Source organism: Nyctereutes procyonoides, unplaced genomic scaffold (genome assembly GCF_905146905.1).
Source record: "Nyctereutes procyonoides isolate TBG_1078 unplaced genomic scaffold, NYPRO_anot_genome, whole genome shotgun sequence".
Classification (NCBI taxonomy): Eukaryota; Metazoa; Chordata; class Mammalia; order Carnivora; family Canidae; genus Nyctereutes; species Nyctereutes procyonoides.
Window position 1 is genome coordinate 6,572,268 of NW_026575040.1, and position 24,399 is coordinate 6,596,666.

General features: G+C 54.1%; 1 protein-coding gene across 8 annotated transcripts in view; it reads left to right on the forward strand.

Moving 5' to 3' along the window:
• Nucleotides 1-18,329: 18,329 nt before the first annotated feature.
• TLE3 (TLE family member 3, transcriptional corepressor) overlaps nt 18,330-24,399 on the forward strand; it is a 48,443-nt gene continuing 42,373 nt past the window's right edge. For 4 of the 8 annotated variants that reach the window (XM_055319746.1, XM_055319748.1, XM_055319749.1 and 1 more), the window contains exons 1-4: nt 18,332-19,452; nt 20,010-20,110; nt 20,612-20,675; nt 21,642-21,686. In XM_055319746.1, coding sequence (XP_055175721.1) covers nt 19,429-19,452; nt 20,010-20,110; nt 20,612-20,675; nt 21,642-21,686 — 234 coding nt within the window. In that variant the 5' untranslated portion in view covers nt 18,332-19,428. Of the gene's footprint in view, nt 19,453-20,009; nt 20,111-20,611; nt 20,676-21,641; nt 21,687-24,399 lie in introns of all 8 variants that reach the window. The other 4 variants (XM_055319745.1, XM_055319747.1, XM_055319751.1 and 1 more) reach the window with 2 other exon arrangements.

Consider the following 24,399-nt stretch of genomic DNA (forward strand, 5'->3'; position numbering starts at 1 on the left):
GGGCCAGTACTCAAATGGAGTACTGTCCGTCCCAGAGTTCTTATTCCAAAGCAAGCACTTCTAGACTATGCTGTTTTTGTCATTAGCCTCCCCATGCCAGAGGTTTGAGTATGGTCCACAGCTCTCCCGCCCCAGACCTCTTAATTTTTAGCACCTTTTTTCAACATCAGGATCTCTCTGGGAATGAGGCATCCTTACAGAAGGACAAACTGACATTCACTCTGAGAGGTTAAGCGACTTGACCAAAGTCACACAACTAGTATGTCTACAGCCACTTTCCAAGGATCCACCTTCTCTGCTCCCAGACCTCACAGTCTGTTTCTGCTACCTCGACCGGCCCCAGGAAAATCATCCCACCTGGGTTGTTTTCTCTCAAGGCCTCTCTTGCTCCCTCCTTGCTTCTGCCACCCATCCTTCTGTAGCTTCCAGAAGGATCATCCTAAACTGCCAACCTAATCACGGCCCTCCCCAATGACAGTCACCCTGTAGCTTCCATCTGTCTTTGGGAGGACTCCCAAACTCCCTGGCATGGCCCCCCAGGCCACCAGCATCCTATCTCTTCTGCTTCTGTGGCATCATCGCGCCTCTCCCCCACTCTCCACACACACAACCTTTCAGCTGAGTCAAACCACCTGCACCTGCTTCTTCTTGAGCCTCCGGGACTCTACCCACATTGCTCCTCTGCCCGGCAAGTCTTTCTACTCCTCCTTTACCCATAACCAGGCCTGAGGCCGGAAGAGGTAGAGATGGTTCCTCTCCTCCAGCAGCATGAAGAAGAGCTGCCTTTTATGGAACATTGACTCTCAGCAGGAGCAGCGCCAAGTGCTTTGTCCAACTTTTACTTAAATCTCATAACAAGGCTATGGTAGGCATCACTAGTCCCATTTTAGGGAACCCCACCTTATGGAGGAGTAAGCGGAGGCTTAAGAGACCTAAAATACAGGGCCAAGGCCATGTGATGGATAAATGGCAGAGGCGGGACCTGAAATACTATCTAACTTCACATGCAAGGTCATGACCCCATCTCTGACTCCCACTCTCCCCAACTCTCCCCACCCCTGCCCAAAATTGCTCCCATGCATAGCACCCATGCATTTCTCCATGATCATACCTCATGGTGCTCTTTTCTTTTTAGACTTCTTTTTTTTTTTTTTTGCACTTTTAGGTTGGCAGAAAAAGTGAGAAGGTACATAGAATTCCTGTATACCCCCTCCCCCTGCCCCACCCATTTTCTCCTATTGTTAATATCTTGCATTAGTGTGATACATTTGTTACAACTGATGAGCCAATAATGATATTTATTAACTAAATCTGTAATTTACATAAGGACGCTCAGGTGATGCACAACCGGTGGGTTTGGGCAAATGTATAATGACATCTATCCACCATTATAAATCATTCAGAAGAGTGTCGTCGCCCTAAAAATCCCCCGCGCTTCAGCGATTCATCCTTCCCTCCCCCCTAACTTCTGGCAAGCACGGATCTTGTTACGTCTCCATAGTTTCGCCTTTTCCAGAATGTCATATAGTTGGAATCATACAGTATGTGGCCTTTTCAGATTGGCTTCTTTCACTTAGTAATATGCATTTAAGTTTCCTCCGTGTCTTTTCATGGCTTCACAGCTCACGTCTTTTTATCCTTGAATGCTATTTCCATTGCACGGATGCCTCATAGCTTGTTTTCCACTCACCTACTGAAGGACATCTCAGTTCCGAGTTTTGGCAATTATGAATAACGCTGCGATAAACATCCGGGCGCAGGTTTTTGTGCGGATGTAGAGTCTCAACTCCTTTGGATCCTTGCCAAGGAGAATGATTTCTAGATCATCATGGTGCTCTTTCACACGAGGTCCCTGACTCTCCTGCAACCCCGGCTGAAGAACTTTCAGAAACCAAAGAACATACCTGGTGCGGCTCCATCTCCAAGACTTATGCATAATAGGTCCCCAATAAATATCTGTTGACACGAAAAACGCCAAGTAGACAATCGTATATCTCAGATTTTCCAGGACACTTGAAGTCCCAGATCATTTTATTCTTTGCAACAAAGGTAATTTATTATAAACACAACCAAATGGAGATTGAAAATGCCTGTTTAAGGCTTTTGGTGCTAAAATATTTCACAAGTCGGTCTTTTTAGAGGTCCTTTGCCAGATGCTGACTCCACAGCTGCTGGAGGTGTGGTGAGGAGGGCCTCCACTGGGCGTCCGTCGGGCAGGTCCTCTCTGACCTCTTTCCCACACGGGTCTTGGTGTTCCTTTCTGAAACAAGCCCAGGGCAGGAACTACCTGATCTCTGGGCTGCCCTGAGTTGGGCTGTTCTAGGATAGCCCATCACATGAGTCACCCGCCCCCACCTTCCGGGCAGGACTGGAGCTGAGAAGGCAGCAGTTGGGGGGTTGAAAGCCAGGTCCCCATCACCCACTCACAGAAAGGGTCCTCGGGCCCCAGCAATAGATAGAAGGAGTGTAGGAGCACCCTTCTCTCTTTCACTGGGGATGCCCCTTTATACCTTTTATCATTCTAAACCATTTTTAACAAACTGATCAAGAAGCATGTACTGAACACTTCCCACCTGCCAGGCAGTGGGCTAGTGTTCTTAATAGCTTGATTTAAACCTGACCTAGCCCAAGGATATAAGGATTGTCATCCACCTTTCTAGACTGTGGCCAATCCACAAATATACACCGGGTGCATACCACAGGCACACACCTGCCAGGCACTGCTTTAGGGTACAGTGCTAAGCAAGGGAGGCAGAGTCCCTGGCCTCGGGGAGCTGACATTCCAGAACAGAAGACAGTGAGCAACCAACACAAGTGAGCTTTAGGATTTGTTAAAAGGTGAACATGCTACATAGAAAGAAAACGTAGAGTAGGGAAGCGGGTGAGGGGTGGAAGGGCACAGAGCGGGGCTGACTCTGGTATTACACGGAGTAGCCTAGCCTGGTGGGCCCTGTTGAGAAGGGGGTTTCTTAGCAACAACTTGAAGGAGGAGAGAGAGGTAGCCAAGTGGATTTCTGGGAACAGCAAGCCGGAGTGTGTCTGGCAGAGGAGTGGGTGAGTAGAGTGCGCCTGGACAGAAAGGCAATAAAGACTGGTCGTGGAGGGCTCGGGGGGGGGGGGGGGGGGGGTCACGGTAAGGACTTGGGCCTTCCACAGGGAGAAATGGGGAACTGGGCAGGGTTTTGAGCAGCACAGTGACATGATCATCCCGACTTCTCTGTGAAGAGTGGACCACGAGGGATCCCTGGGTGGCGCAGTGGTTTAGCGCCTGCCTTTGGCCCAGGGCGCGATCCTGGAGATCCGGGATCAAATCCCACGTCGGGCTTCCAGTGCATGGAGCCTGCTTCTCCCTCTGCCTGTGTCTCTGCCTCTCTCTCTCTGTGTGACTATAATAAATAAATAAATAAATAAATAAATAAATAAATAAATAAATAAATAAATAAATAGTGGACCACGAAAAGAGGATGGAAAAGTAGAAACACGGCTGCCACAGTCATCTAGCAGAGACAGGATGGTTGCTGGGACCTGCTGGTGACAGCGGAGGAGGTGCCAGAGCAAGAGGTGGGATTTACGCTGTCTTTGCAAGGGGGAGCCATCACGAGTCCCTGAGCCATCTGAGTGGAAGCCCTTACCCAACCCATGCTCAGGAACAGCCCAGTGGGGGTCCCGGGGGGGCGGCGGGAGATTCCAGGCCCGCTTCTCTCCCAGGTAGAATGGTAATACTGGGGCCACACCAGAAATGGAAAGTACCCCCCACACCTCCCCTTCCCCAGACCCCTTGGGCCCTGATCCGAGTTCTGCTCAATTATTACCGTGGATGACACGATGATGGGGTTTCCTCTTGCACTCCCCAGAAGCTGACCTCCCAGTCACCTGGCCCAGCATTCCAGTTAAAGAGGAAGTGGGCAGAACTGGAAGTGGAACTTCTTACCCTGTCACCCCCACACTCAACCAGGAGCTGAGGCCCGCATGGGGGTGGGGGCAGAGAGCAGGGGAAGGGGTTCCTCTCAACATTGCTGAAAGCCACTGGACATCTCCAGATGTTCACAAAGTCTCTGCTTCTCTGCAATCAATCCAGCACTTAATGAGCTCCTACTGGGTGCCTATCATTCGCATTTATGAGTGTAAGGCCAGCCCCTGGGGGGAACAGCACTGGCCTTTGACTAGGGTCCTTGAGTCCTACCTGACCATGGGTGCCCCAGGAAACATTCCAGGCCTCCACGCATTGACTTGAAAACGGGGCCAGTGGAATGTATCCAAGAGAGCATGAATGTGAAAATGACTTGATAAACACTGCACAAAGGTCAGGGCCTAGAGGGACAGTCACACACATGCCAGCTAACCACAGGGCAGGACGTTCTGGGGGCAGGGCATCAGACATAATAAGGATGTCACGGGAGCCCATGAGTCATTGTGACCTCTCTGGGAGACAGTGAGGGCTTCCTAGAAGAAAGGGCCTTGGAGAATGGGTGGCATTCCATTAGCCCAAATAGGGAAGAAAGTGCATTCCAGGTAATAGGACGGCCTGGGCAAAGGCCAGAGGTGCGAAAGAACACGGGTGAGGGCTGCGGGGAGTTACGGACGGTGTGGAGCAGGGCAGTGGCAGGACCCGACTTGTTCTAGAAGGCACCCTGGCTCCCAGGGAGGACTGGAGTGGAACTGCTGCGGCCCAGCTGAGCAACACGGAGGCTTGAGCCAGCTGCACCCTCCAGAGGAGAGGGGAAGATGCTGGTCCCCTCTGCAGTCCAGGCCCGACCTGGCGGGAAAGGCAGATGGAGTGGGAAGTAGTGGGGGTGGGGGGTGGAGAGCCGGGCCAGAATGAGCCAGCTGGCTGCCTGCACCCCTCCCCCAGGTCCCCCTCCTTCCCAGCCCAGCCCACCCCCACCCCCTGGGAGCCCAGAGACCTGTTTGTTTTCCTTGTAAAGAGGGGAGCCCTGCCCTTTGTGAGATTTCTGCTGGGGAAGGAGCGAACTGTCTGCTTGTGCTTCTGCCTGGATTTCCAGCTATTGACACAGACTCTGACAATGAAAGCAAAGGCCCAGAGGCCGTGACAAGGTGGCCGATGAAAATGTTCTTCCCGGGGTGGCTCAGCCCTGCCCTGGGTAGGCTTCCTGGAAAACCCGGGAAGGAGCCTCCTCGGCCAGAGCAACAGGCCCTGTTAGAGGTCGTGCTTTGAAAAGGGTTAGGGAGGTTGTGCACGCCTTCCGGGGCCAGCTGATCCCCCTAAACCCAGCGCCACGTTCAATCTTCCCTTAACCGCCAAGGCCACTTATGTGACAGTGACTTCTTGGAGGCTCAGTTTTCTTTCTAAAAAGAACAATGATAGTACTCACTTCATGGGGTTTATTATAGGTCAGATTTCCTCCCCAAAAAAGAGACTCTGAGATGGAGCAGGGTTACCAGATAAGATATTGGACACCCAGTTAAATTTGGATTTTGGTTAAACAATGACGATTTTTTTTTTCTTTTTTAGTATAAGTATGTCCCATATAATATTTGGGACATACTTATACTAAAAAAAGGTATTTGTTGTTTAGCCCCAAAGCAAACTTAAATGTGTATTCCACATGTTTACTTGCGAAATCTGACAACCGTAAAAGGGAGAATGTTCCAGTGCAGGAAGGGTGGGTGTTGAGGAGTCCTCTCAGTGTTGGGGGATCTGGATGGGGCAGAGGGAGATGTCCGGTTAATGCTGTCACACACAAAGGTATCTGGGGAGTGGGAAGGGCACTCTGGAGCTGGCCTGGCCTTTCAGAGCTGCCCCACACTGAGCTAGGTAGGGCTCTGAGCCTTTACAGTCCCACTTCCCACCTGTCACTGGATCCTGGCTTTCTTGGAGGGCCTGTGACTCTGTGGACAAGGTGGTTCTGCGCTGCTGAGGACAGTTCCAGCAGGAGGACTCAGCTCCCCATGCTCCTTGCAGTGGGGGCAGCGGAGCTGTAGTCCTGAGGGGCATCAGGGCAGCAGCCCATCACAGCAACCATGACCTGGCTGTTACCCAGTTTGATGAGACAATTGTGTAAACAGCTTAGCCTGAGCCTGACACCTTTGGCATCCTCTGAATACAGGCCAGGTCACTTAGCCCGGTCTGCAGGCCCATTAACCAACCAGCCATTCCTATCCAAATTTCCTGCTCTGTCCATCTCCCTCCGCTCCTTTCAGGGATCGCCTTTCCAAATCCAGTCCGTTGATTTAGCATCTGGGCAGGGGTGGGGGGCATGTTCACAGCACCTCTGCTGTGTTTGATGACCAAATCCACTCCTACCCTCAATCCTGTAGATTCCAACCCACAGCATTCACCTGCAATCTCCCTTTCCAAGGATTCCGAGGGGTGTCTGATTAACACTGACCTCTGGCATTCGGGTCCCTGGGTCTCCAGCCACCCTTCTCTCCCTGCCTCCCATGAACATGAGACATGTTTCAGTTGTGGAAGCAGAGAATCTGGCTCTCCTAAGAAAAGCATCTAAGCTTGGATGTAAATAAAGAGGCCGTGAGGTCGGGGGGGCTGAACACATGGAGACAAAGTGGTGCGTGGACCCTGATTCACTGAGAATCACTCACCGCCTGGGAAAGCTTGCTGGCCAAGCTGCCTTTTCCTGCTTAATTTGCACAACCACCATGCAAGGACGCACTGCTCATAGCCCCATTTTACAGATGAGGAAAAGGAAGCTTAGCAAAAACAGGTGTCTAGGGACACTTGGGTGGCTCAGCGGTTGAGCGTCTGCCTTCGGCTCAGGTCATCATCCGGGCATCCTGGGATTGAGTCCAGTATTGGACTCCCCGCAGGGAGCCTGCTTCTCCCTCTGCCTATGTCCCTGCCTCTCTCTGTGTCTCTCATGAATAAATAAATAAAATCTTAAATTAAAAAAAGTGGGGATGCCTGGGTGGCTCAGCAGTTGAGCATCTGCCTTCGGCTCAGGGCATGATCCTGAGGTCCTGAGATCGAGTCCCACATCAGGCTCCCGGAGGGAGCCTGCTTCTCCTGCTACTTATGTCTCTGCTTCTCTCTCTGCCTCTCATGAATAAATAAAATCTTAAAAAAAAAAAAAAAAAAACACCCAGAAACTCTATATCCATCAAACAGTTCCTCATTCCTTCCTCCCCCCTCCCAGCCTTTGGCAGTCCCCATTCTACTTTCTATTTCTATAATTCTGACTATTTCACATACCTCATGTAAGTGGAATCATACAGTATTTGACTTTTTGTGACTGACTTATTTCACTTAGCATTATGTCCTCTGGTTTCATCCACATTGTAGCGTGTCACAGGATTTCCTTCTTTCTTAAACCCGAGTAATATTCCATCATATGTATAATCCCTATTTTCCTTTTTTTAAAAATGGATTTATTTATTTATTTTAGAAAGAAGGTGCATGTAAGGGAGGTGCAGAGGAAGAAGGAGAGAAACTCAAGCCGACTCTATGCCCAGCATGGAGCACGACCCAGGGCTCCATCACATAACCCTGAGATCGTGACCTGAGCCGAAACCAAAAGTTGAACGCTTAATGGACTGAACCACCCAGATATTTCAAGACCACTTTTTTTTTTAATTCATCCACAATTAGATATTTGAGTTGCTTCTACCTCTTGGCTATTGTGAATAATGCTGCAGTGAACATGGGTGTCCAAGTAACTCTTTGAGATCCTGCCTTTAATGTTTTCAGGTACTTACCCAGAAATGGAATTGCTGGATCCTATGGTAATTCTATTTTTAATTTTTTGAGCCACCTCCATACTGTTTTCCAGGGTGGTTTCACCATTTTGCACTCTCACCAACAGTGCACAAGGCTGAACCCTTGAGATGATTTTTTCAGAACACCACCAACACTCATTTCCTTCCTTTTTTTTTTTTTTTTTTTAAATAATGGCCACCTAATGGGGTTGAGGTGATATCTTGTTGTGGTTTTGATTTCCATTTCTTTAATGATTAATGATGTTGAGCATCTTTTTCTTTAAAGATTTATTTATTTATTTACTTGAGAGACTGTTTGAGTGAGCATGAGCAGGGGGAGAAGCAAAGGGAGAGGGAGAAGCATGCTCCCCGCTGAGCAGAGAGCCTGACTTGGGGGCTAGATCCCAGGACCCGGAGATCATGACCTGAGCCCAAGACAGACCTTAACCAACTGAGCCACCCAGGTGCCCCTTGAGTGTCTTCTTATATGCTTGTTGGCCCTTTGTATATCTTCTTTGGAAAACTATCTATTCAAGTCCCTTGCCCACTTTTAAATCCAGTTATTTGCTTTTTTGTTGTTGTTGAGTTGTAGGAGCAGTTTGTATCACCTGGATATTATCCACTTATCAGATGTATGATTTTTTTAAAAGATTTTATTTATTAATTTGAGAGAGAGAGAACAGGGGGAGGGGCAGAGGGAGAGAGACAAGCAGACTCTGCACTGAGAGCCAAGCCCGACGGGCTCCATCCCAGGACCCCGAGAGCATGACCAGAGCCAAAACCCAGAGTCGGATGCTTAACCGACAGCACCACCCAGGCGCCCCCAGACTTAGGATCTGCAAATGTTTTTTTGCCACTCCATTGGCTGCCTTCTCACTCCATTGATTGTTTCCTTTGAAGCATAGGAGTTTTTAAGTTTGATATGATCCCATTTGTCTATTTTTGTTTTTCTGGCCTATATTTTTGGTGTCATACCCAACAAATCACTGCCAGATCCAATGTCACGAAGCTTTTCCCCTCTGTTTACTTCTAGGAGTCTTGGGGAGAGGGCTGCCTCCCTGGCACAGTTAGGAAGATGGGGGGAGAAATGACTAACATCAAGGATACTTGCTGTCATCAAGATTCAGAGCTCAGAAAACTGCACCACCTCCCCTCCCTACCCCGACCACCACAATTTACCCTTGACATTTATGAAGCTAGTGACTAGACACTGGAACATGGGTTGCAGAGAGGCACCCCTCCCATCTCCGTAGACACGTCACCAGTGAGAAATAACTGGGGTGGCCGCAGACAGTCTCTGCCATACGTCTGCTTGCCAGTCTTGCTTGGAAGCATCTAATTGTGGAACCATATTATTGTTCAGGGTCCTAGCAGTGAAGGAGTCTGAAAGGGTGATGTTTGAGCTGTCAGCCTCTGCACTGAAGGCAGATGCCCAGTAAGGAGGTTGGAATGGATGATGAGGGTCGGGGGAGAAGAGGGGGGCAAGGTAATAAATTAGATGATGTATCAGGAAGTGCCAGGCTCCCACTTAGCAGACAGCGGAGCCTGATTATATACTGCGACCTTCCAGGCATGAAGGCACAGTGGGCTGATGAGGCAGGGTGCTATTGGCTAGGGTGGCGCCAGGACTGTGAGCACCAACTCTGCACAGTGGGACGGGGCTGGTGTGGTATGAGCCGTATGACTTGAGCAGGTCACTAAGTCTTCCCAGATCTCCTTTTTTCCCTCTGTCTCTGGGAGAGTTTAAGTCCTCCTCCTCTGCCAACCTGCTCTGGGAGGTGAGTGTGGCCCTGGGCCTCTTACTCCTCTTTCCACCTACAATATCTCTCAAGAACAAATGGGATGCCGGCTCGAATCTACAGGGCCCCTTGAGTGTGAAGACCGAACGAGGTCCTCTGCTATCAGGCATCATCAGGAACCCCCAGCACATGGGGCTCCTGCAGTCCTCCCCTCTGAGCAGGAGAAAACTCTGTAGTCACAGCTGAGACCGTCTGGATGGCTATTATGGAGTTCAGTAATAACAAGGCTTCTTTTTTGGCCCGAGAACCTCCCCCTTTTGTTACCACAAACAAAATATTTTGTAGAACCTAACCTATAAAACAGATTTAAAAAATTGGAACCGGTCTGATTAAAGTGGCAGAGGGGATCCCTGTGGGCCTATGGAAATGGATCATTCCAATGCCAAAAGGCCTAATTCTGTCCCAAACTCCCCGCTATTGGCTTGCATGGCGGTGGATAAAGCATTTAACTCTCTCTGGCCCTCAGTTCGTTCATCTGTCAAATGGGGATACTTTCCCGGCTCAACCTGTTGTGTCCTGTCTATGAGTTCATAGATAGGAAAGTGTTTTGAGCTGAATACACAAAAGTAAGGTTGTGGTGGTTTTGTTTCTAACTGGCTTTGTTTTGTAGATCTTTTGCAGTGGTTTAGTAGCAACATAAGAAGTTGGACTTCCAGGCTTTCAGAACAAGTATTTCTTGTAATTCTAGTCCAACATAAAAATCTGAAATGGTGGGGATGCCTGGGTGGCTCAGCGGTTGAGCACCTGCCTTCAGCTCAGGTCATGATCCCCGGGTCCTGGGATAGAGTCCCACATAGGGCTCCTCACAGGGAGCCTGCTTCTTCCTCTGCCTATGCCTCTGCCTCTCTCTGTGTGTCTCTCATGAATAAATGAATAAAATCCTTTTTTAAAAAAAATCTGTAATGGTCTATCTGTGTTACTTCCTCCTTTCTTACAACAGAAGTCCCTTCCCTCTTCCTCTGCCCCCATCTCTCCTTGTTCCCAGAGTCCCAGGGTCGACCTACAGCCTTGAGACCTCTAAGTCTGCAACTCCCTCTTCACCCTGCCCCCTCTTCCCTGGACCAGCCCGCCCCGCCCCCCACCCCCCTCCAGCAGATTCCCCATTCCAGAAACAGCACTCCCAAAGAAGCCATACACATGCCAGTCCTGGGCCACTGATCCTCAAACCTTTCGTAACCTAATGCAGCTTCTCCTTCTACCCTGATTTCTTTCAGAGCTGGGATTCTTTCTTTTCCAGTGTAACACAGACACTCAGCAGGCCCTGGCTTGTTGTCCCTGCTTGTAGAAGCTACTGGGGGACCCCAGGACCTTGCCTGGAGCCAGCCCCTCATGGAGAGACTCTATTTGAATGACTATATAATGACAAATTTGTAGGGCAACCTTTAAAATGGCTCAAACCCTACCCACCGTGGGATCCCAGAGCTGGTTGGTTTTGATGACTTTCAAGTAGAGAGAGCACTGAGAACAGAGAAAAGAGAAGAAGAGGGTCTGAAGATCCTGATAAAAGGGTTGGAGAGAGAGGGGCAGAGCTCCACAGCCACCTTCTCCCTTCCTGCACCTGAGATATTTTCCATCTTGTATCTTAGTTTGTTCATTTGCAAAAGGGACATAGGGAACTACCATACTTGTTCAAATTTCAGGAGATAGACAGCATCGTTAGGCGTCCTCAACCTCAGCACTGGTGACATGTGGGACCAGATAATTCTTTGCTATGGGAGAGCAGTTGTGTGCACTATGGGATGTTGAGGGGCGTCCCTGGCCTGTACCCACTAGATGCTAGTAGCATCCTTACCCTGAGTTGTGACAGCCAAAAGTGTCTCCAGATAGTGTCCAACGTCCCCTTGGGAGCAAAAATGCTCCCAGTTGAGAACCACTGGTAGATTGGAATATACCAGATAAACAAATTCTTCACTATTATGGCATGTGTGTGATGAACACACATTTATAAATCCATTTGCTGAAAGGACATAAAGCTGAGAACAGACTTGGAACTGAAAATCTCAAAGCTGTCAAGCAAAATCCCTCTCTCCTCTCCTCACCTCCCTCCCTCTCCCCCATCTCCAGCCCCACCCCCTACCAGTAAAGACCAGGTGTTGTTGGTGAAAGTCCTAGTTTAATCATCCTGGCTGACCCGGAGCACTCTTCTTCACTGGCCTGGATAATTCTTGCAGTGTAGGCCTCACCCTTGTGAAGTTGGATGCATTAATACCAGCAAAATATTTCTTAATCTCCTAAGCCTCAGCTTTGGATCCTTAAAAAGGAAAGAAAGAAACAGCACAAATCTCTTAATTAGGACGCCCAATCACTTCGATAAATATTTACCCGGTTCCAGCACAAGGATGGAAACCCTGTGCCATTAGTCAATAGAGGTCAGCAAAGTGCACTCTGGGAGCAGCGGGATGCAGTCCAGCCTGGCTTTGGATGGAGGCTTGGAGGATGCCTCTCTTAGCGACAGGTGAACAAACACATTCCATAACCACTCTGCACACCTGCCTCCAACAAAGTCCCCAGTGGACATGGGGGGCTCAGTATAAATCATTGCTTGGCTTCCTCAGCTCTCTGGAGAAAGGTGGTGGCCTCCTCTGCCAGTTGCGCCACCAAGCCAACCAAACCACCCCCTGCATTCTCTAGAGTGTCCTGGCTGAGCACCTTTGCCCCTATCTGGAACTCTCCCCCTCTTCTCCACTTGGCCATGCTAGGGGCCATGCCCTACAGGCAGCTTCCCTGATTGTCAACTCCATCCTTCTACCAGGACTGCTTCCCTACGGAGACTCTATTTAGCTCTAAGAGCCTATATGCAGCCTGGAAGTAGGAGCTGTCTGGCCTTGCATTTGTCCCAAAGGCAAGGACTTCCAGTAGATTTTGGTACCTCCAAGAGGTCTTGCATAGGGTAGGCTTTCTGTAAATTCTCGCCAGGTAAGCAATCAGATGCCACTATTCCCATTTTACAGATGTGGAGACCAAGACCCTGAGAGTTTCAGGGTCTTGCCCAGGATCGTGCAGATCCTTAGGACTCCTTATACACAGGCTGGAGCCCTCAGAGACAGATGTCATTGGAGGCTGAGATGGAAGTGGGGATGAGGGCAGAAGTCTTCGGGAAGCAAGCTCTTAGCTCCCTTCCTTAGGGAGCAAAACACCTCGTCAGGTGGCAAAACAGAGACAGGATCCAAGAAGGAGAAAGCACCCCCATGCAGGCCGATGGGGAGGGGAAGGTTCTGTTAGAACTCTTTGCTCACCCTGGCCCCCTCTACCCACTGGAACTTCTGTCCATCCTTCTGGACTGATGTTGAGCTCCACCCTTCCTGCAAATCCTCTGAGAACCACCCCCCCCAACTCCTGTTCTCCCACAGAACCAGGCTGCACGCTGTATGCATACAGTTCATTGCTATGGCTTGTCTTCTCAGAAATGCTACCAACTCCACTGCTGTTGCAGTCAGATTTCTCTGCCTGCACTCCCCCTTCCCCGGGCATATCCCCCCAGGGCTTAGCTTTGAGTTGCCCCCCTGTCCTTCCCCCACATACACACACCTCCAGGGACCTTGGGCAACAGAGATATCTAAAGTCACCTGAAGGCCAGGATGAAGAATGGGAATGCCAGAGAGGGAGGGGACCACCCGATGATGTCAGGAGGGCACTGAGGGAGCTCAGGGGAAGGGAACTGGGTGTTCCCACTTGGGCGTGGTTACTGCCTGGTTTACTCCCCGCAAGAGCCCTGACATCGGACCTTCCTGTCTCTGCAGGCACCCAGAAAATGCACAAGGCCTTGAATCACTCAATGGTTCTACATCATCATCATGGCCACCATAGCTAACTGTTATTGATCACTTAATGTGCCAGGTTCTGTACTAAGTACATCGCTTGCATTATCTCCATCGATCCTCAAAAACAATCCTGCGGTAGACAGGATTGTAATCTCCACTTTACAGATGAGGAAATGGAGGTTTAGCAAGATTAAATAAATCCCCAAGGTCACATAACTTGGACCAGCCAGAGAACTGGACGAGGGGTTGGGAGACCCTGGGAAGTCCCCCCTGCCTCTCAGAGCTCAGTCCCCTTCCCTGAAATGAAGTGGCTCTCAGATGTGCCCTCTGGGAGACTTCCTGGGGGCCCTCCGAATCTCTTGTGGTGCATCCTAAGGCCTGATCTTGCATTCCCAGGAAAGCCAAGTTCCTGGAGCCAGAGGGGTGTGGTGGTGAAGACTCTGGAGCTGAATTGCCTAGGTTCAAATCTGGCAGCCGCTGAAGTGACCTTGGGCAAGTCACTGTACCACAGTGTGTCAACTGCCCCCCTGTACAATAGCAGTAACCCTGATAGCACCCACTTCATTCACTGTGAAAGGATTAAGTGTGTTAATATTTGTCAAGTGCTTAGAACAGTGTCTGGCACAGCATAAGCACTATGTAAGAGTTTGTTAAATAAATAAAAATTCCCTTTCCTCTTGCTCTATGGCAAGGTGCTTGCTTGCAGAGGAAGGTCTGAGATGACTAGTGGTGGTAGAGGGGGGTGGGGGCTATAACGGGAGGGGCAGGCAGGATTGCCTCCGCAATGGAACCAAAGGCCAATAATCAGAGGAGATTTACAGAATCAACCAAAGGGAGATGGGTGGGGAGATTTCTCTTCCCTTTGGGCAGTCCCAAGGAGAGATCTTAAAAAAAAAAAAAAAAAAATCATCAAAGTCAGTGGAGGCTGTAGGAGAAGGGATGACAGGGAGAGGTTCAAAACTCCACCCAAGGCACTGGGATCAGTTCCTCAAATAGGAGGCCACAGCCTGGTGGCTGACCTGAGCCAGACCCTTTAATTTCTGAGAAAGGGAGAAAACATCTATTAAAACTCCATCTGAAGTGTTTGACAATTATTTTGAAAGAACTTTTGGAGCTGGCAAACAGCTGCCCACCAACCACCCTGCACCCCAAATGAGGGGCTTGTGGGGCGGGGGGGACTCGGTTCTTTAAATCCAGGCCGGGCTTTCTGTCTTACCCGGGTGCCTTTTTTTTTTTTTTTTTTTAATGTGCCAGGAATTCCTCTCCCACGTGGGGTGGACTCCGAGGTACTCAATTAAGCAGCCAATGAAAAGTCAGCTCTCCGGTAGCAAATGACCCTGACACTTCTTGTAACATAAACAGTTGAATCGTTTCCAATTAGAACTGGAGACAGAGACGTTTGAACTCTTTCTCTCCACTCCCCTCCTTCTTTAAAAATAATTGTCAAGCGCTTTGGACATGGTGTTGTATACATGTTTTTTAATTTTCTTTTCTCTTTCTGGTGCATAAAAGAAATGTATTTTTCTTTTTTTTTTTTTTTCTAATTTGGGGGGAATGTGCGCGGCTGGGGGTAGAGCGGTGGCAAGCCTAAAGGGGTGCTGGCCTGGTGACTTACCTCCCGCCCGCCTTCCTGTTCTGGGCTCCGGAGAGCCGGGAGTGACGCTGGGTGCACCGCGAGGAGGATTCCGGAGGCCAGGCGAGCTGGGCCCGTGACCCTACAGCCTGACCCCCAGAAAGGGCTGCTAATGAATGAAAGAGTGAATGAATAGGAATGAATCAATGCCTTTCCTCCAGCAAATGCTTGCACGGATCCGCCTCCCGCCTGCAAAGGAGGCGTCGAGGTTGGCTCTTGAGCTGACTGCCCTGGATTCGAATGTTGACCCTTCTGCGCAGTTTGGGGGCAAATGACTGAGCTCTCTCAGCCCGTCTTTTTTTTACTCTATACAATGGGGCTACCAGCTGGGACGCTTCCGAGGACGAAGAGTTCTCGTCCTGCCTCGTGCGTCGTGAGCGCTCTGGCGCCCTAAGGATCCCTGCCCCGCAGAGGAGGCGACCCCCGCAACACCTAGCCCACCTCTGCAGCCGCGCCCTCCTGCAAGGTGCCGCGCGCCGCGCCCCGGGGCGCAGGCCCTGGGGCTCGCAGGTGCACTGGACGTGCGTGCGCCCTGGGGGGGGGGGAGTGTCCAGGCAGCTGGGGAACCCCAGATCCCCGCGCAGGAGCCGTGCCCAAGCCCGGGACAGAGCTGCTGAGCTCTCCCGTCTGCAATCCGCGGAGACCCGACCCGGGGCCCGGGACTAGTCGGCCGACTGCGGGCGGGCGCCGTCGGAGCCAGTCCGGAATGAGATCGAGAAAGGGGAAGCCGGACGACGCGCATCTTGAAGGCATTGTGTTTAATACATCCAGGCGAGACGCACACCCGCTACTCCCCCCCTCCTCTCGGCTCCCAAATCGAGACCTGCTGTGGGATCCCCACTTTACGGGGGTCTTAAAACCCCCTCCACTTTGATTAGCAGCTTCAAAGGGCTCCCTTTAAAGTTTGCCCCCCTCCCTACCCCCACCTTCCCTTTTACAGGCCACCCCTCCCCCATCTCTCCTTCTAGACTTCTGGACGACAACAAAACACGACGCAAGTTTGGGGCGGGCAGGGGAGCGAGCGAGAAATCTTCAGGTTTCCTCCTAAACGTGGGCCGTAGAAATTACCTGTTTCAAGCGTGCGCAGGAGTCAGAGAACCGTGGAGTTTAGGGGAAATTTTTTCCCCCCTTTCTTTCTCTTCCTTTTTTTTTTTTTTCCTTTCTTTCTTTCTTTTTTTTTTTTTTCTTTTTTGGTTTGCGTGTGTGTGTGTGTGTGTTTTACCTTTTATTATTTAAATTGATACGTTTCATTACTAGGGAGAAAAATAAAATATTCCTTTGATACACAAAATCAAATTGATATTTAGCCTCTGCTTACTTTTTTATGCATGGCTCCTTTATACCACATGGTAGTGACAGATTGTTTGAGCTGGAAGGAAAAGCCATTCAAAGCTAATTAAGCAGCCATTCCAAGCACTATTTGCAAGCGGGAGGCTCAGAAGCCTCGGCATTTGTCAGCGCTCCCCCACCCCTCGTGGTTTTGACTGACAGCTCTGGCCGCGGACTGACAGCTCCCGGCGGCTCGGCCAATCAGGCGCGGAGGGCCCCCTCGGCGGTCTCTGATTGGCCTTCCGGGCCTCGCTCGGGGGCGCGGTCGGCGGCTCCCACGTGGGGCGCGGGAGCGAGAAAGGGGCGGGGCGGGGAGGAAGCGGGTGCGCCCACCCGTGACGTAAGGGGGAGGGCAGAGAAGGGGGAGGGGGAAGGAAGCTCCGAAGAGGAGCCATTTTGTGTCTAATGAATGCTGCGGCCAGATGCTCGCATCTGTCGAGCTGGGCTTCTCCTCCTCCCCGCCCCCCTCCTTCGGTGCGCGCCGCGCACGATTTATGTTTTTATTTAGGAAAATAAATAAATGAAGAGAGGAGCGCGGTTCAGGGCTGGCGGCCGGAGCGGGCGCTGCTGGGAGGCTCAACTCCGAGGCGGGCGCTCACGTGGAACTCCCTGCGCACCGGCCTCCGAGCGCCCGCTCGCTCGCGGCTCCTCATTAAGATGCAGGAGCCAACTCCAGATCCTAATGAGGGGAAAATATAGATCCGGGGGCGCGCGGCCCGCCTGCGCGCGCCCGCCGCCGGCCCCGGGGTGCGTGCGCTCCCGCTGCGCGCCCCCCACCCCCACCCCCACCCCCACCCCCACCCCCACCCGCGGGGGCCCGAGCAGCCCGCGCCGTCGGCCGCCGCTCCTGCCCCCCGCCGCTCCTGCCCCCCGCTCCCGGGCCCGCCTGCCCCGGCGTGACCCCGAGGCTGCGGGCCGGCTGGGCCCCGGAGGCGAGCGGCCGGTGCCGCCGCGCGGGGCGCCCCGGAGGCGCGGCGGCGGGGGGCGCGCGCGGGGAGCGCACGGGGGCGAATGGGCACCCGCGGGCCGGCACGCGCGCCCCTCGGACGCGGGGACCGGGCCCCGGGGGGCGGCGGGAGGGGCGGGAGCGCCCGGGGCAGGGCAGGGCAGGGCCGGGCCGGGCCGCGCCGCGTCCCCACGCCGTCCCCTCCGCCGCTGCCCGGGCCCCAGCGCGCGGCGAGCGGGGACGCGGGCAGCCAGCCGGCCCTTCCATCTGCGCCGCCCGCCCAGCCAGAGTTCCCCGGACTTGTCGCGGGCACCCGCCGCACATCAAAGACGCTGTTGATTTGGCTTTCTGCAAGGAGGACGAATGAACAAAGAAGCAAAGCTGGGGGGGGGGCACTGAGTGTGTGTGTATGGGGGGGCGCGCTCGGGACCCCGCGCCGGAGGAGTAAAATAAATAAATAAATAAAAAACCCCAAGCCCCCCCTTCTCGATTCCCAGCAAATTTTTCTTTTCTTTTCTTCTATTTTTTTAAAGGTGGCACGCAACTTTGGGAACCCCCCTCCCCATTTTTATCGGTCCTACATCTTGCAAAGGGAAAACATTCAAGTGACAAAGTGATCCTGTTTGTTTTATAGTATCTAATTGGGCTGCTTTGCAGACCTAATGAGATCCGAGGGAGGACTCGCCGCCACTGCAGGATCAACTGACACATTACTACCAGCCACAGGTTTTGAGGACCGTACAGCTCGTCTTTTTTTCTTTTGTTGTTAAGTCTTCAGTTTCCTCTGTTTCTCCCCCCCCCCACCACCACCTCCCGCCAAATAACCATTTGCTAGTGGATCGTGGTGGTGGTGATGGGGGGAGTTGGGGCGGGGGGGGGAAAGTCTAGTAGCCCAGGACTATAATATATATCTATTTATTATATGTCTTTCGGTTAATTCCTGATCTGAGGAGCGCTGTTTTTCACTCCCATGCGAAAGTCACCAGCGGGTAGGGCCTGATTGCTACTTTTCATGCATAGTTTTAGACACAAGAGGGCATTGTGACGTCGCGCCCAGCGGCGCCCAGTCGCAGGCCGAGCCCGGGCGCCCCACGTGGGGGCCCCGCGCTCCCATTGGCCGGCGCGGGGCGAAGCTGCCACATTATTTTGTTACTTTTCAGTCCCTATTTGGAACTGCTCTCGCGGCAGTTCAGACCTCGTGCTCGTCCCCCTCGCCTGTCTGTGTGTGGTATCCGCAGGTCCGGGGCACTTTTTTGGGTGTGTGTGTGTGTGTGTGTTTGGGGAGGGGGGTCTGTCGGGGCGCGGAGAAGAGAGCCGGGCCGAGGAAAGGAAGGAAGGAAGGAAGGAAGGAAGGAAGGAAGGAAGGAAGGAAGGAAGGAAGGAAGGAAGCAAGCCGCAGAGCTCCCCGGTCTCGGGCTGCGCTCTCCTGCCCGTGCGCTCCGGGTCGGCGGCGGCGCCGAGCGCTCCTCGCCGGGGACGCGGCGCTGGAGCTGGGGACAGCGAGGACCCCCGCGCGGAGGCTTCCCGTGCCCGCCGGAGTTGGGATGCAAGGGCGGCCGCCGTGCAGCTGCTGAGCGTGGACTTTCCTCCTCGGCCCCGGGAAGGGCTCGGGCTTGCAGCGGCGGCGGCGGCGGCGGCGGCGGCGGCAGCAGCAGACGGAACAGCAGGCTCTGCTCTCCGAGGGGGGGCGTCGAAGCGCCCGCGCCGGGCTCCCGCCCTCACCCTCCGGCGCTCCCGCGGCCCCCAGCCGCCACCTCGGAGCTCGCCGCCTTCCTCGTCGCCCCGAGCGCCGCCTCCGGGATCAGCCCCGCGCGCCCCCGATGCTGGGGCGGCTTCGGCGCGCCCCCCGCGCGGCGCGACGCGCCGAGTGATCCGGAGGGGGCCCGCCAGGCGCCCCAGGAGGGGACCCGGGCCTCGGGACCCCGCGCCGGAGCCGCCGGGGAGACGACGATGTCCGCGCAGCCCCGGGCCCTGACGCGCCCCACGCAGCGGGGGGAAGGCGGCCGGCCGCAGCCCGCCGAGCCCTAGGCGCACAAAGCCCGCGCCCGCGCCCGCCCCCGGCCTCGGCGCCCGCCGACGACTTTGCCGCCGGCCCCGCGGCTCTTTGTCTCCACTCGGGGCGGCCGCCCGACTCTGGGATTTCGCTGCGAGAGCGGGCTGGGGGGGCCGGGGGCGAGCTCTCGGTGTCCCGGCCGCCCCCCGCTCGGGCTTGGCTCCCCCCTCCCCCGCACCTCCCCGGCCCGAGCTCTCGGCGCTTGCACGCTCGCGGAATCACGACCCCTCCCTGCCATGTATCCGCAAGGCAGACATCCGGTGAGTAATTGCAACTCGGTTTATTTAAGCATCTATCGTGGCAGGGTAAACGAGGCAGTTTATCTGGCACCTCCATTTTGCTTGTTGCTACCTTTATGGGGTGTGTGTGTGTGTGTGTGTGTGTGTGCGCGTGTGCGCGCGCGCGCGCGCTCACACAAAGGGGATGGGGATCGGGGGGCGCCGTTGGGAGCGGAGGTCAGCTCCGCCCGAGTGGCGTGGGGGGCTGCCCGTGTTCCAGCCCAGCTGTTTGTTCTTTCTCGCCGCCCTCCGCCCCCTCTGCCCCCACCTCCCAACTCGCCGGGCCGCGTCTCCCAGTCCCGGGCTTACTTGGGAACGGGAGCCCCATTCGTGCAAGGGATGCGAGCCCCGGCCGCCAATGGGGAGGGGTGGGGGCGCCCCCCTCCACCCACACCCCCCCCACCCGCCCCGTCGGGCAGCTGAGAAACTTGCTGGGAAGGTTCTGGGCTGCGAGGGTGGCCTCCCGGCCTGGGCGGGGGCAGCCGGGGGCCCCGGCTGACGCCCCCGCCCCCTCCCCCGTCTCTCCTCGCGGGCTCCAGGCTCCCCATCAGCCCGGGCAGCCGGGATTTAAATTCACGGTGGCTGAGTCTTGTGACAGGATCAAAGACGAATTCCAGTTCCTGCAAGCTCAATATCACAGGTAAGGCCGGTGGGGGGAGGGGGGCGCGCGCCCCGGGGCGGCCCCGGCGCGGCTGCTGCGGCCCCCCGTGGGGAGGGGACGGAGGGGGCTCCCGACCCGGGGCGGCGGGGCGGCGGGGGCCTCCGCCTTTTGTTTCCCCTTCCCGAGCGCGGCCCTTTAACCCTCTGCTGCCCGCCGCCTCCCGGCGCCCCGGCCGCCCGCGGGGTGCGAGGTCGGGGGCGCGCCGCCTTCCGAGGGTGCCAGCCGGGCCGCCCGCGCCCCCGTCCCCTCCCCACCCCGGCCCGGCCCCCCGCGGCCCCGAGAGGTCCGGGCGCTCGGCCGCGGGAAGTTTCAAGTTGTTTCCCCCCCTTCCCCGCGGTGGGGACCCGAGCCCCCCGCGCCCCGGGGCTGCGGGAGGGCGGGGGGGGGAGCCGCGACGTGGGAAAGTGGCCGTGGCGCGGGAGCCCCGGAGGAGGTGGCTCCGCGGGTGCCGGGCCTGAGCCGCTCCTCCTGCCCTCGCAGCCTCAAAGTGGAGTACGACAAGCTGGCGAACGAGAAGACGGAGATGCAGCGCCATTACGTGATGGTGAGAGGCGGCCGCGGCCCCGGGTCCCCCGAGTGCGCCCCGGATCCCCCGCCAGCGCCCCCCGGAGCCCGGGCCGCTTGCAGGAGGGAGGCGGAGAGCAGCGGCAGGCCGGGCCGCCCGGGTCCAGGCGGGGCGCCCCTTCGGCCTGGGTGCTCGTGGGTCCTCGTGGGTGCTCGAGGGTGCTGGAGGCTTCCCAGAGGGCTGCTTGCCCTGCCTTGGCTAGTAAGATGGGATTGGATCAGCCCACGTCAGGGTTGGATAAAATCTCCCTCCCCAGACCTCCTGGGAGTGTTTGGAAACTTTGCTGCTCTGCAGCCCTGGGATCTAGCCAGAGTGGGACAGAAGCCCTCCCTTCCTCCCCCCTGCCGCCCCCCCCCCCCCCCCGGGTTTTGTGACAGTGGAGGGGCCTTCTGAAGCCCTCTGCCTCCGGGCCCCTCCCTCCCCAGGGATACCCCAGCTGAGAGTCTGGCCCACCTTGGGGCGGTAGGTGGACTCTCACCCCTCTCCCAGTGTCTGTTCCAGGGACTTTCAATTCTCTATCTATGAGAGGACATGGAAGGCACTTAAGCACCCTCCCTGCACTGCTTTCCACATAAGAGGCCTTCCACACGTTGCTAAATAACTCTCAGAGGACAAGAGGGTCCCAGTGTACACACGATTCCCTGTTGAACCCGAACCTTGTATAAACAGGATATATGGCACATGCGGTGCTTGTGGGAGGGAGGGCTCGGCTCCTCATACTACTGCATATGTAATGTTCTGTGCAGATGAGAACAGCACTCGCCCCTTCCCTTGTCAGCTCTCGAACCCCTCTCGGTACCTGGCTGTGGGGTTTGCTTTGAACTTCTTTAGCAGATGTATTTTGAAAGTAGGATTTGGCCAGAAACCTTCCCGAAAAGCTGATTTTTGCAAGGGGAACAGATCAGTGTGTTGTTGCCTGTTAATGGCCGTTCTTTTTCCTTGTAGTACTATGAGATGTCCTATGGCTTGAACATTGAAATGCACAAGCAGGTAAGTGCTTTTCTTTTTTCAAAAAACCTATTTAATGGTTACAAACACATAATACGTGGGTTTCTGATCACCCCTCCTGTGTGAAATGAGTCCTTCTGTTCCTCCTCCGCCTCCTCCTCCTCCTCCTCCTCAAAGAGTGACTGGATCCAGGCTCCGAAATGCAGGGTCTGAGGCATTGCTGATTTCTTGGACATGTTGAGCTTTTAGCAATCGAGCTTGTGAAATTAGCCCTGGTCTTGGATCTCGGTGGAAGATAAAGGAGCAAAGGGAAAGTTATACCTTCAGGATCTGCTTTACAAACTCCTGAAACCCGGAGGGGGCTGGCTGGCTGCTTTTACATGTTTTAATGTAGGAGGGGTGTGTGCGTGCGTGCGTGCGTGCGTGCGTGTGTGTGTGTGTGTCCCCACATGCAGAAATGTGATGTTCTTTCTTCCTTGGTAAGATTAAACTAAAAGAACCTAAAAAGCCAGGCTGAGCCATCAGAATTTAAGGGAACAGGCCACTGACTGCTGAAAAACATGAAGCCAACATCAACTAAACCCCTAACGTCTTACAGTTCCGAGGCCGCTTTCTCCTCTCTATCTTAATTCGAAGGCGGCTGGGTTCCCATTTTACGGAGAAGGAAGCTGAAAGGAGAGGTGAACTTGCCCAGGGGCAGCCTCGCCAGGACTTTTGAGACGGCTGGGCTGGAAGTTGAGCTCGGCTTTGAAATCCTGAAGTCAAACCAGTTTAGCTAGTGCGATGTTGTTTGATGGATATGTAAACTACCTCGCATTGTCACTCTTCTAATAACAGTATACCTCAACCCGAGCAAATACAAACACCCTTTATCTCCGTGCATATCAGTAACTAGTCCCCGGTGCTAGGCTGGGCTGTAGGGAGAGGCCTGTTTGTGTATTTGTGTTCCAAGGAGAGGCTGCCCGTAATTTGGCTTGGCCAGCGATTAGAAGTGACTTGGCACGAATAAATGGCGCAGGCCGGTTGTTCTTTTTAACAATTGGTGTTCTTGAAATCTCAGAAGGTTGTTGACTCATTCGAGCCTCTGGTGACCGTGACTTGAATGGATTTTCTACTTTACGTTAACAGTCGTTTACAAGGTCTAAATTTTGTTATTTCAGCGGGGCAGGGGCCTGGGCAGGTGAGAAGGGCAGGTGACCCTGGAATGCTTGTAGATTGCCACCTGCTCCAGTGGCTTCCTAGCCAGCCTTTTGAGTTTGTGGTTTTCCTTTCTCTCCTGGATGAGCCCTAGGGAAGGGCCTGAGTTTATTGAGCAGTGTGGGAAGGCAGTCTGTGGCTTTCTGAGGGATTAGCTCCTCAGGAAGGCATAGGGAGGCTACTAGGTTTTTGCCTCTTGACCCACAGAAATCATAAGCAGGCACGGCTTTGTACGTAGAGGTGTTTCTCTTTGGAAGAATGGACCGGGGACTGGTTCTGCTCATCTTTAGGTGGGACTGACCAGGCCTGACCCGTCGGGTCAGAACGCATGCCACAGACCTGGGGTCTCAGGTGTTCAAGGACCTTGGGGTATTATGCCAGCTGCCACCGCCTCTCCTTTCTCCACCCCCTCTTTTTTTTTTTTTTCCCCTCAGTGCTTAGTATCTTGGGTGTGTTTAAAGAGGGTAATTGCACCCAGGTTTAAAATTTATAGCAGCAGTTATTCTAAGAGCTTCGTAATTAAGGTGTAATATGTCGTTGCATGTTGAGGTCTGCATGGGTGGTGTTCCCCACGTCTGTGAGTGGATGGTTCTTTGGCACAAAGAATCCACCTTGGCTGGTGGAGCGAAGGTGTTCCCGGAGTCTGGGGGGAGACTCTGAACTCTGGAAGAGTTAACCATCTTACCGCACTTGGTGGTGGGGTTTGCATCCGGGCAGCTGTGTGCATCTGGGACTTCTGGCTCTGCCCCAGACGAGGGTTCTTAGGGGGAGAATGCCTGAGGTTTGGCGACATGGTCTCATTTAATCCTCTCAGCTGCTAGAGGCAGACAGATGGATTCTTTGCGCCCTTTGTATGGGCCAGGAAACTGAGGCTTTAGGGAGGCCAGTGGGGCAGAGCTGGGACTCCAGGCCAGGCATTTGGATTCCCAGGCGGGGCACTTTACCCTGCTTTTACCCACTCACTTTGGCCTTCCAGCCAGTTCCCCTTTGCTTCCCAGCATGAAGGTGCGTGCTCTGAGCGCCCAGTCCTTTGCAGGGTTTATGGCAATCTCTTTGAGTTGGGTGAAATCGCCCTGTGGCTGTGGAGAAACAGAGAGGCAAGGAGGTGAAGAAACCCGAACTGAGAAATGCAACCCTGACCTAATGGGGCCGGCCACTCCCTAGGCTTGTGAGGGTTCTGCAGAAGAGAACCTAGCCACTAATTGTAGTGTGGGTCTTGGGTGCATTTGGCGGATGGTGGTTAGGCCTGAGCAAACAAGTTTATCAGCTGACCTGTTTAGCGGTTGACTGGTGTTTTATCTGCACACACAATCAAGTGACTGGAGTGCTTGAATTATTCATGCAGTGTCCTGCCCTCTAGACTTGACTGTTCGTGTGATTACATCTGCCTGGAACAAACAGGCTGGATTCTTCATCTTTAAGCTCAGGGGTGGGGGTGGGGACTGGCTCTACCTTTATGTAAGAGGTGATCTCCAGAGCCAGCATCTTGGGAAGCGTGGGGGTCCTCAGCCTGCGGGCTCACGCCACACCCCCTCTTAACAGCAACCGCCACCACTTT